We start from the raw sequence: 12185 nt of genomic DNA on the forward strand, positions 1-12185 counted from the left end.
TGAACTGCCATGTTAAGTGAAGGAGGAAATTGAAGTGGGGGAAGAGAGCCTCAGTTAGTTTGTGTAGACCTTGGGGAGCGAGGACAAGGGGCTGAACAAGAGTTCAGGGTATAATGGTGGAGTGAGTAGTTCGGGCATTAAAATGTTTACAGGGTTGCTAGGACAAAACGTATAGAAGCTGAAGAATCTATGTGAAACAGAGGAAGTGTGTGTTAACCACCTATTCTCTCTTAGTAGAGCAGCTGTTCAAGCTAATGACAAAGGTGCTGAGAAACAGTGATCTTTAACCCTTATTGACCCTGCAAGCCCAGGGGTAATGTATAACCCTGTTACTTTAAAGAAAGCACCAAACTGATTTATCTTACACTTATATTGTTCTGCTAGTTCTTGAAGAAGGAAGGGGTAGGACACCTTCTAGGAACCCTTTCTATTGAGAAGGAAAAGTGACAAGAAATGTAATGTAAATGTGGATAAATGTCATTACTTGACTGAAATGAAAATCGTTGTACTTGTGTGACGAAAGTTCTAAGAAACACAGAGAAACCAGAGAAAATTTTATAAAGTACGCTTCGTATTTTTTCTAAACCGGTGTGGAGCCCCGCTTTTTGGTGGTTGGGTGCTGGGTTACTGCCTGAGGTGTGATGCAAGCGTACACAATGTGTCCTAGAGTTTAGTCTTAACCACTCCGTGCCAGGCTACCCTGTGTAGAGTGGGAAACCAGGTCTAACATAATTGGTGTTTAAGCGGTGGGATAGAGCTTGAGCTTGCATCCACTTAGCAGTAACGCAGTGTGCACCACAGGCCTACACCTGGAGTTTTCTCCTGGCGGATTTCCCAATTATTTCTTTTGCTTTTTCAAATTTACTCCTGGTGGTGGCTGGAGGTAGCTTCGAATTGTCCCTTTTGAACCAATTCTTCCCGAGTGGTTGTCCCTATATCTCTCATAAGCATAATGGAATTTGCTCTAGAGGAACTGGAGACCTATACTACAGCCCAGCTTAGAGACTTTTGCCAGAAGATGGGAGTTTTTTTTAAAAGCGTGGTGCCAAGAAGGGGGAACTCCAGACCAGTTTGAGGGCTTGGGTGGCAGCACATGGAGAGGGAAAGGAGGAGGAAGAGGAGACGGACCGGGACACAGTCATAGAGGTAGAAGGATTGTTTCCACTTGAGATGGGGAACCTACTACCAGGACCTAGGACCCTTTCAAGGGAGGGCAGCAGTGTCTCCGGAAGAAGCTTAACCGAAGCTGAACTAGTGGACAGGAGGGAAAAGAGACAGCTAAAGTGGGAGTTAGCCAAGATGGAAAAGGAGAAGGAGGAACAGAGGATGGCTCACGAGTTGAAACTTAGGGAGCTAGAACACAAGGCCCTACAGATAGGACCCTCTAATTCTCCAAATGGTGGCAGCGAAACAAAAAAACTGACCAGGGAATCCAGACCCTACCTACCTAAAGATATAGTTGCCAGTTACAGCTCAGGGGATGACATCGCCAAGTGGCTGACTGCCTATGAGGTCTCCTTAAGAGCCCATGGGATCCAGGAAAAACACTGGGGGGGTGGTTTATACAAATACATGCCTCCTACTGGACGGGATACACTATTGGCCCTAGAGCAGGATGAGCAGACCCACTACCCCACCATGAAAGTGGCGCTGAACAAAAGGTTTGGACTGACCCCAGAGAAGTACAGGCAAAAGTTCAGGGGAAGTCACAAATTAGGCACACAAAATTGGGTGGATTTCCTGGACTATGAAAGGAAGGCCCTAGAGGGTTGGATACAAGGCAGCGAGGTGAGGGACTATGAGGGGTTGTATGACCTAGTTCTCAAGGAGCACCTACTCGAGAAATGTTTTCCCGAGCTGCGTCAACACCTGGTGGACAGCAAGCTGACCAACCCCAGAAAGCTTGCAGAGGAGGCGGACATCTGGGCAAGTACCCGGGTGTCCTCAAAGGGGACTGGAGGGGATTCCCAAAGGGCCGGACAGGGCGCCCCCCAGAAGAAGGAGGGGGGAGATAAAAAGTGGGAGTTCTCTAAAGGTCCCCAAAATAGTTTACAGAGTAAGGGAACAAGATTCACCCCTAAGGCTAACCCGCCCAGAAACCCTCATCCTGGCCAAAGTCAGCAGCCAAGGGTTGTCCACTGCTTTGAGTGTGGTGGTGTTGGACATTATAAGGGAGATGTCAAGTGCCCAAAGAGACCACCCCCTCCCACTGGAGGAAAAGCCCCAGTAGTAGCTAGTGTAGTGCTCGGGGAGGAGTTGCCCTTAAATAAGGGGGGTGAGTGGGCGGGTGTCACCTTAGTGTCCCTGGGGGATCAGGAGATGATTCCTAAGTTCCAGGTGCCCTCAAATACTGTAAAGTATGGGCAATGGGTCACCATCAATGGCCAAAGAGGGGAGGCTCTGAGAGACACAGGAGCCAGTATGACTATGGTAAGGAGTCAACTGGTGTCTCCAGAGCAGGTGATTCCACATGTACTCCACCCCGCCGCGATGGCTGACGGCAGATTGGGCTACTACCCTGTGGCCGAGGTTCCATTTGAGTGGGAAGGGGTTGCAGGTTCACTTCGAGTTGCCGTAAGCCCTGCCGTACCAGTTGATTGTCTGCTGGGAAATGACATGGAGCACAATGCTTGGAGAGAGGTGGAATAACGGACTCATTCGGAGATGCTGGGTACACCTGACTGGGCCTGTGCAAGCACCAGGTCTGCGACTGCCCAGAGAGGGAGTTCGCCTGGGCTGGAGCCTGGAACAATGGCACAGCCCGCTGCCAAAAAGGGAAAGACCCGAAGACAGGAGAAGCCTGCTTCGGCTTCCACGCCCCATGAGACAGATCGGCCACCTGCGGTGGTGGGCCAGGAGTCCGTGGAGGGGGAAGTAGTCTCCCTGGAGGACTTACCTATCCCTGCTGAATGGCATGTGGAAGGAGGGCCTACCAGGGAGGAGTTTTGTAAGGGCCAGAAGGAGTGCCCTACCCTTGAGGGACTGAGGCGACAGGCCGAAGCCCAGGCAGCAGGAACGTTGCAGGGCACTACCACATTTACTGGGAGGACGGACTCCTCTACAGTGAACCCAAGGTACCTTTGCCCGGTTCATCCCGGGCCTTGGTAGTCCCTCAACGTTACCGAGCCTTTCTTCAAGAATTGTCTCATGAGATTCCTTTGGCAGGACACTTAGGTCAGGGCAAGACCTTTGCCCGGCTTGTCCCCCACTTTTACTGGCCTCAGATGAAAGTGGCATCTGACACATATTGTCGGACATGTGTATTCTGCCAAGCAAGTGGGAAAACAGGGGTGAAGCTAAAAGCTCCCCTGGAACCACTTCCTGTCGTTAGCACCCCCTTTGAAAGGGTGGGCATCGACATTGTGGGGCCATTGGATCCACCAACTACAGCTGATCACAGGTTTATCCTGGTTCTGGTGGATCACGCCACACGGTACCCAGAGGCAATTCCTCTGAGGACTGTCACTGCACCTGTAGTGGCTAGGGCCCTGATGGGGATCTTTACCCGAGTGGGTTTCCCCAAGGAGGTTGTGTCCGACAGGGGGACCAACTTCATGTCAGCGTACATGCGGGCTATGTGGAAGGAGTGTGGAGTTACCTACCGGTTTACCACTCCTTATCACCCCCAGACCAATGGCCTGGTAGAAAGGTTCAACAAGACCTTGAAAGGCATGATAAGAAGTCTGCCTGAGAGCCTGCGGGGGGAAATGGGATGTCCTCCTTCCCTGTTTGCTATTTTCCTACAGGGAAGTGCCACAGAAAGGAGTGGGCTTCAGCCCCTTCGAGCTTCTGTATGGGCACCCTGTACGTGGACCTCTCAGCCTGGTGAAGGACAGATGGTAAAAGTCTCCCAGAAAGCCTCCGCGGGATGTGGTGAGTTATATGCTGGCCTTCCGGAGCCAAATGGCAAAGTTGTGGAAGCAAGCTTCTGACAACTTGGAAGCCAGCCAAGCAGTGATGAAAGAGTGGTATGACCACAACGCTCACCCTGTGGAGTTGGAGCCTGGCCAGAAAGTGTGGGTGATGGAACCTGGAGAGCTAAGTGCCCTCTAAGATTGCTGGACAGGCCCCTTTGAGGTGTTGGAGAAGAAGGGTAAGGCCACCTACCTGGTGGATCTTAAGACCCCTCGACAGCCCCTACGGGTGCTACATGCTAATCGCCTCAAACCCCACCATGAGAGGCCCAAGGTCATCTTGATGATGGTGACTGATGGAGGAGAGGAGGCGGAAAGCGAGCCTCTCCCTGGTCTCTTCTCGTCTCAGGAAAAGGATGGGTCGGTGGAGGGAGTGATTCTCTCCCCATCCCTAACTCCTGAGCAGCGGGAGGACTGCCGCCAGATATTGGAGCAGTACTCTACTTTGTTCTCCCTTGTCCTGGGAAGGACCCACCTGTGTACCCATGATGTGGACACAGGAGACAGCCCACCAGTGAAGTCAAAGACCTACCGTCTGTTCGACAAGGTGAAGGCCAGCATCCACGGTGAGGTCACAAAGATGCTGGAGCTAGGAGTCATTGAACCTTCCAGTAGCCCCTGGTCCTGTCCGGTGGTGTTAGTACCAAAAGCTGCCCCACCGGGCACCACTCCAGAACTGAGGTTCTGTGTGGATTACCGGGGACTAAACTCAGTGACCAAGACTGATGCTCATCCGATTCCTAGGGCGGATGAATTGATTGACCGGCTGGGAGCTGCCCAATATCTGAGTACCTTTGACCTTACTTCAGGGTACTGGCAGATCTCCCTTACAGATGGAGCAAAAGAAAGGTCAGCTTTCTCCACGCCTGAGGGACACTTCCAGTTCTGCGTGATGCCCTTTGGGCTCAAGAACGCCCCTGCTACTTTTCAGCGGCTGGTGAACCAGGTCCTCTCCGGAATGGAGGCTTTCTCCGTTGCTTACCTGGATGACATTGCCGTCTTCAGCAGCAGTTGGGAGGACCATTTGCGTCACTTGCAAGCTGTTCTCCAAGCCCTGAAACAGGCTGGCTTGACAATCAAGGCCAGTAAATGTCAGATTGGGCAGGGGTCGGTTGTGTACCTAGGCCACTTGGTGGGTAGGGGAGCAGTGCAGCCCCTCAAGGCAAAGATTGAGGCAATCATGGCCTGGGAACCCCCCAAGACCCAGACTGAGGTCCGAGCATTCCTGGGACTCACAGGTTACTACCGTCGCTTTGTGAAGGGGTATGGCACTATTGTAGCGCCCCTCACAGAGCTCACATCCAAGAAACAACCTCGACGGGTAGTCTGGACAGAGGCTTGTCAGCAAGCCTTTGTGAAATTGAAACAGGAAATGTGTGCAGCACCGGTCCTGAGGGCCCCAGACTTCTCCAAAGAGTTCATTGTCCAGACAGACGCATCTGAACATGGCATTGGGGCAGTGTTATCGCAACTTAATGAAGAGGGTCTGGATCAGCCTGTAGTCTTCCTGTCCAGGAGACTGCTTCCCCGGGAACAGAAGTGAAGTGCAATTGAGCGGGAAGCTTTTGCGGTGATATGGGCTCTGAAGAAGTTGCGGCCATACCTGTTTGGCTCGCACTTCCTGGTTCAGACTGACCATCGACCTCTTCATTGGCTGATGCAAATGAAGGGGGAGAATCCTAAGCTGTTGAGATGGTCCATCTCCCTACAGGGAATGGACTTCCGGGTGGAACATCGGCCTGGAGTGGACCACGCCAATGCAGACGGTCTCTCTAGGTATTTCCGCCTTAGTGATGAGGACTCCCAAGGAGTTGGGTAGCTCTCCTCACTTTCAGCTGGGGGGGACGCGTGTTAGACCTGTCTGCCCTTTGGGTAGTCCCTCCTGATTAATTATTTATTTTGTCCCCTTTTTGCCCCTCAAACCTTATATCCACTGGATTTTTGTGGTGTTGACTTAGGGGTTAGGTGCTCTTTGCCCTCATAGTCTCTTTCTTGAGGCCTAGGTGCCTTTTCTGACTAGAAAGTATGGGTCACGCAAAATGGTGGTCAGCAACTGCCATAACTGACACTTCAAGAGAAGGGACCATTGGATTACACTAAGAAGGTACTAGAACCTTCTGGAGGGTTCTGATAGTCTGGGGCCAGCCAATAAAAGGCCGGTGACAGGGCAGCCATTTTGTGAAGTAACAGAAGTGACCAGTGTGGAGGGAGGCGACTTGAGGAGGAGGATAGTACACTAGTAGGGGCGGGATCGACCTGTGGGCCGGCTGTTTCCCTGCGTGGATGTGACCCCTCTTGGGCTGACCAAACCCCACTGCCACAGAAACAAGACTGAGTGCCAGAAGACATTAAAACCTCGCAGCCTCTGGTGATTCTAGCAGTGTGATTATCGAGAGAAGTGCACTGAGAGCACGAGCACGGCAGAAGTGAACCTGGGTACCCCCCTCTCTGATTCTCTGGAGGAAAAAGAACCAGGGGACTGGGAGCCAAACTTCTGTGACCGCAGCGCACGAGTTAGAGGGTACTCATTGTGGGGAAAAGCGGTGGAAACAGCTGACGTACCTTCAAGGAGGAAGCGCCTGTCGCCGTGCGAGAACCCTGTCACGGGGGCAGAGGTAGCGTGGCCCAGCTGATCCGTGTAATCATCCAGAGAGACCGGACGTAGGCGGAGGCTTGGGGCAGGACGTCGGTGAAGAAGGCGGACCAGCGTCAGAAGAGGCCGGGCCTAGGGGGAGCTTCCGCAGGTGACGTCGAAGGGAGAGACCAGCGGGAGCCCGTCTTCACGCTTCTTCAAGCTCTGAGGAGAAGATCGGCTGACTCCTTTGGGCCAGTGTGGGGTGTAAGGTAAAGACATCAGACCCCCAACGAAGCGACTCCAGGTGCGGAGCTGCGGATCGGGACTGTCCGAACACCAGAAGAACTCCCGCTGACATAAAGTAAGCTGGGACATACGGGGAGAGGCCGGAGGTCAACCCATACCGAACTGAGCTCCGAAGGGTGACGAACTGGGGCTGCAGGCCAAGGCCACCGGGCCGGAGGTGTTATAAAACTGCCCTGTAGCAACGCGACCATTCAACCTAGGAACCTGAACTGTTTAACCCCTGAACTGCCATGTTAAGTGAAGGAGGAAATTGAAGTGGGGGAAGAGAGCCTCAGTTAGTTTGTGTAGACCTTGGGGAGCGAGGACAAGGGGCTGAACAAGAGTTCAGGGTATAATGGTGGAGTGAGTAGTTCGGGCATTAAACTGTTTACAGGGTTGCTAGGACAAAACGTATAGAAGCTGAACAATCTATGTGAAACAGAGGAAGTGTGTGTTAACCTACCTATACTCTCTTAGTAGAGCAGCTGTTCCAGCTAATGACAAAGGTGCTGAGAAACAGTGATCTTTAACCCTTATTGACCCTGCAAGCCCAGGGGTAATGTATAACCCTGTTACTTTAAAGAAAGCACCAAACTGATTTATCTTACACTTATATTGTTCTGCTAGTTCTTGAAGAAGGAAGGGGTAGGACACCTTCTGGGAACCCTTTCTATTGAGAAGGAAAAGTGACAAGAAATGTAATGTAAATTTGGATAAATGTCATTACTTGACTGAAATGAAAATCGTTGTACTTGTGTGAAGGAAGTTCTAAGAAACACAGAGAAACCAGAGAAAATTTTATAAAGTACGCTTCGTATTTTTCTAAACTGGTGTGGAGCCCTTCTTTTTGGTGGTTGGGTGCTGGGTTACTGCCTGAGGTGTGATGCAAGCGTACACAATGTGTCCTAGAGTTTAGTCTTAACCACTCCGTGCAAGGCTACCCTGTGTAGAGTGGGAAACCAGGTCTAACAGTCAGTAACATCACTGATGACATTTCAAATGATATCACTGATGACATTATCCACAGAACCACTCATGCACCCACTCACACCTCATACAACCTCTCATACATCCACTCACACACCAACCCAACCACTCACATACCCATTCAGAAACTCATTTATTGACGGATGCATGACATTACAACGCATGCTTTTACAACGCGGTTTTTACAGCGCATACCATTGCAACGCATAGTTCTTTTAGGCGCTGGAGAGTGAATTGTTTAATTTACTATTCCAACTCCAGTCCCCGTGGATAGTAGGGAAGGTGTTGGATAGTACATTAAACACATTCCTTATCCTAGAGCGCCCCCCAGCGCAATGCGTTGTAATGGTTTGCGTTGTAAAAGTTGCGTTGTAAAGGCACTACGTGGTAAAAGTTGCGTTGTAAAAGTTGTTTACCTTTAATGATTCACACACACCCACTCACTCACTCATACAGCCACTAACATAGCCAAATCACCCATGCATACAACCACTTAAACACTCATATACTTACCTATACAGCCCCTCACACACCCACTCACTCGCTCATTCAACCACTCATGCAAGCATTCACTCCCCCATAGAGCCACTCACAGAGACACTCACTCACTAATACAGCCACTCACACAACCACTTAGTCACCCACACAGCCACTCACACTAGGCCAGGGGCCGAGCCAGGACTTAATGGTGGATAAGGGCCATGCAGCCCCCATCCTAGAACGATTTCGGCCTGAGGGAACCCATCCCCGGAGGCCCAGCCACTTCTACCTGGGTGTCCTGGCCCTGGTCGCCCAGTATGCTTATAATATCTCAGAAACTAGTGGACTGATTCACAAAATGGTCGCTGTCTGGACCAAGAGCTACCTTTGTGCTAAATTTGGTGTAATTCCGTTCAGCAATTCTGGCTGTAGTCATGTCTAAAATGACCATGGAAAATTTCATGGAGAAAATATGTTTTGGAACCCTCCTTTTTCTTGGCCCTTGCCTAAGCACTCACCCCAAAACTTTCAACACAGCAGCTGAATCTACTGTCATTCTAATTTTGTAAAATTTTCTCCAATGGAAACTGGGTCCTAAGTATTACTACCTACCAGTGACTGCCAGCAGGTGTCCATAAGAAAAACATTTTTTGACATGGTTATAACTTTGGCATTGTTGGACTAATCTTCATTAACTTTTCCCCAAAAAGTGTCAAATTAGGTTCTGTGTGTCATGGAAAGTTTTGGGACGATCCGTGCAGTGGGGCCCAAGAAATAAGGGCACCAAATAAGGGTGAATGTGTAACGTTAATTCCCATAGGAATGCGTTGTTGAACCAAGAGCCCGAACTTCTGTACGGAACACCAAATATGGCAGAAAGGTAGAAGTTGTTACGTAGATATCTTTTTTGTTATTTGCTTCAAATCTATAGTTTTTGTGCTATTAAAACTGAACGATATAGTAATATCTCTGGCTGTGGATATTTGCAGCAGTTTTGCACTGATTGCGGTGAAATCATGATTTGTTCAAAGAAAATCACGAAAACGCACACCAGTGGGTGGGGATGCTCTGATTGGCTGGACAACACCTGAACAGAAAGATGCTGCGGTTTCGCGGTTAAATCACAATGTGTCCTGTGTAAACCATGAAAGCGCGCAAGGGGGAATGCTGGACACAACCTGAAAAGAAAGTCATGGCTGCCATTATTCGAGGTAATGGTTCCTGGGGCTGAAAATGTCTGTGAAAGCCAATATAAAGGGTCAGGGTGGATATACTCTGACCCCATGTTTGAGAAATGGGGGAATTAGTAAGACAAGTTATTCGTACAAAATATTTCTTTTTGATTGTGCGCGATATTCACTACAAGGCAGCAGCTGCCAGTGCGGCCCCCCATGTACCGCCGCAGGGACATTGCAAATGTATTTATTTATTTATTTATGAGCTTATAAAGCGCACTAAAGCCCGAGGGCGTCCTGGTGCTGCATACTGACTCCAGAGCTAGACGGGGAGCTAATCCATGAACAACAAGGTCTTGAGCCCCTTTCGGAATGAAAGAAGCTCTGATGTGTTTCTAAGATGCCCGGGCAGGTTGTTCCAGGCTTTCGCCGCACAGACGAGGAAGTTGCTTCCTCCCCATCTGGCCTTCTTTACACGAGGTACCAAAACGAATCTGTCAGCGGCTGATCGAAGCGCTCTGCCGGCACATACCATTTTATCCCAGTGTTCAAAAACTCTGGGCCTATGCCTTTCAGGGCTTTAAAAACTGTGCACAGAGCCTTGAACTGAGCACGCCTTGGTACTGGCAGCCAGTGTAGTTGTCTTAGCCCCTCACGTACTGACACAAACCTAGGAATCCCGATCAAAAGTCTTGCTGCCGCGTTATGAACCAACTGCCGGCTGCATTCATGCTTCTTCCTCAAATTGAGATACAGACTATTGCAGTAGTCCAAACGTGACAGTGTAAGGGCAGTGACAGCCGTCCTATATCCCTCCGCTGGTAGAAAGCATTTTATTTTCCTTAACCACTTGCATGCTAATGACAAGGTGAACTCGTCATGAGGCTATACTGGAGCTGTGCTCATGACAAGGGGAACTCGTCATGTAAAATGGGATTCATAAATATCCAGCACAGGAGGGGAAAACCCCTTAGCAGCCAAGTGGTTAATATCCTAAGGATATGGAAACAGGATGATACTACTCCACTAACCTGGTCACTATAATCCAGGTTTTGGTCAATAATCACACCCAGATTTCTGGCTTTCCCGGTAGGGATAGGTGGATTTCCCAGTGCCTCTGGCCACATATCCGGAGTCCAAATATTGGGGTTATTTCCAAACAAAATAAACTCAGTCTTCCCGGCGTTTAATTTGAGACAATTGGAGGCCATCCAATCCGCTACGCTCTTTAAACAGTTGTGACATCTCGCTGTCATATCCATTCGCGACCCTTGTTGTAATGATAACACAATTTGAGTATCGTCTGCGTATGATGTAAGTTGCAGACCGAAAGACCTTATCAAGTCCGCCAGAGGGCTGACGTAGATATTAAAGAGCGTGGGGCTCAAGGAGGACCCCTGCGGCACACCGCAGGGAAGGGCAAAAGGCTTTGATTTTTCCACCCCCAGGTCAACTGTCTGAATTCTGTCGGTCAAGAAGGACTTAAGGAGACTCCAGGCTGAGCTCTCCAGCCCTGCCCCCACCAAACGGTCCATCAGCACTCCGTGATGGACCGTGTCAAAGGCAGCCGACAGATCTTTTTATTTTTTTATTTTTTATTGAAGCCAAGGTTTAACAAAACATATACATAACACACCATTTAAAACAGCACAGTTAATCTTATTTGGAAAACAAAAAATCACGCTAAGTCATAGTCTCTGTTTACATCTATACACTTCATAAAAATAACAGATCAAGTATAAAAGCATCATATTCCCATAGAAAAAGCCTCGAATAAACATTTACACAATAAATAAATAGATAGATAAATAAGTAACCATTTAACAAAGTCTTAATTCACAATTTCAGCCCTCCACCAAACAAGCTAACCACTATGTCCTTTCCTTTTGTTTTAATCAAATCTCGTGTCCCATATTTTATTAAATTTAGTAAGACCCCCATTTCTTACAGCAAAGGTGAATTCACTTTTCTTAACCCTTCTCATCTTGCACCCCCATTCCAAAACTGACGGGATTGAGTCGGAGCCCCAGTTTTGGAGAATCAGTGATCTCGCAATCGCCATAGCTATATAGAGAAATCTAGTTACTGGATCAGTAAACTGAAGGTCTGGATCAAATCCAAATAAAATTAACCTGTCATTTACTTCGAGCTGCAAATTACATTTTTTTTCCAGATAGACAAAAACCTCTGCCCAGAATGCATTAATCTTTGGACAGCGGAGCATAATATGAGTCCAATTTGCATCAGGACAAATTAGACATCTGAAACATTGGGAAGACTGATTGGGGTACATTTTGGCCAGGGCAGCTGGAGTTCGATACAAAAGCCATTTACTAAAAAATCACATCCTGCGCCCGTTTGCCCCTCTTAAGGAGCAGAAATTCAACCTGTTAATGGTGGTCCAAATATAGGGTGGCATTTCACAGTTTTCCTGTTTTGACCATTTCCCTAAAGCTTTAGATTCAACATCTACCCTTCTCGCTGAAGTCAAATATTTCTTCCAGGCTCCAGGTTTCCAGTCTGAAGCCTTAACTAACAGATCCTCCACCAGCTGATTCTGAGCCAAGAAAGAGATAGTACTGATTTCAGCTAGATATATAAATAGAGTACTATAAGAATTCATTAAGATAAAATCATTGGTTAATAATTGAGGCATATCTGCTATAGTCATCCAGTTACCATCCCGTATAAAATCAGAAATTTTAACGAATCCAGCTTCCGCCCATTTTACGGCCAGATAACTGGGTTGTCTAACACCAATAAGGGGGA

General features: G+C 48.7%; 1 protein-coding gene across 1 annotated transcript in view; it reads right to left on the reverse strand.

The window, feature by feature from the left end:
• LOC144828000 (fibrocystin-L-like) overlaps positions 1-12185 on the reverse strand; it is a 1506874-nt gene that overhangs the window by 1241098 nt on the left and 253591 nt on the right. Inside the window, exon 15 of the mRNA XM_078686147.1 lies at positions 485-525. Within this exon, the coding sequence (XP_078542273.1) occupies positions 485-525 (41 nt within the window). The remainder of the gene's footprint in view (positions 1-484; positions 526-12185) is intronic.

The sequence above is a fragment of the Lissotriton helveticus genome, chromosome 4_1 (genome assembly GCF_964261635.1).
Source record: "Lissotriton helveticus chromosome 4_1, aLisHel1.1, whole genome shotgun sequence".
NCBI lineage: Eukaryota > Metazoa > Chordata > Amphibia > Caudata > Salamandridae > Lissotriton > Lissotriton helveticus.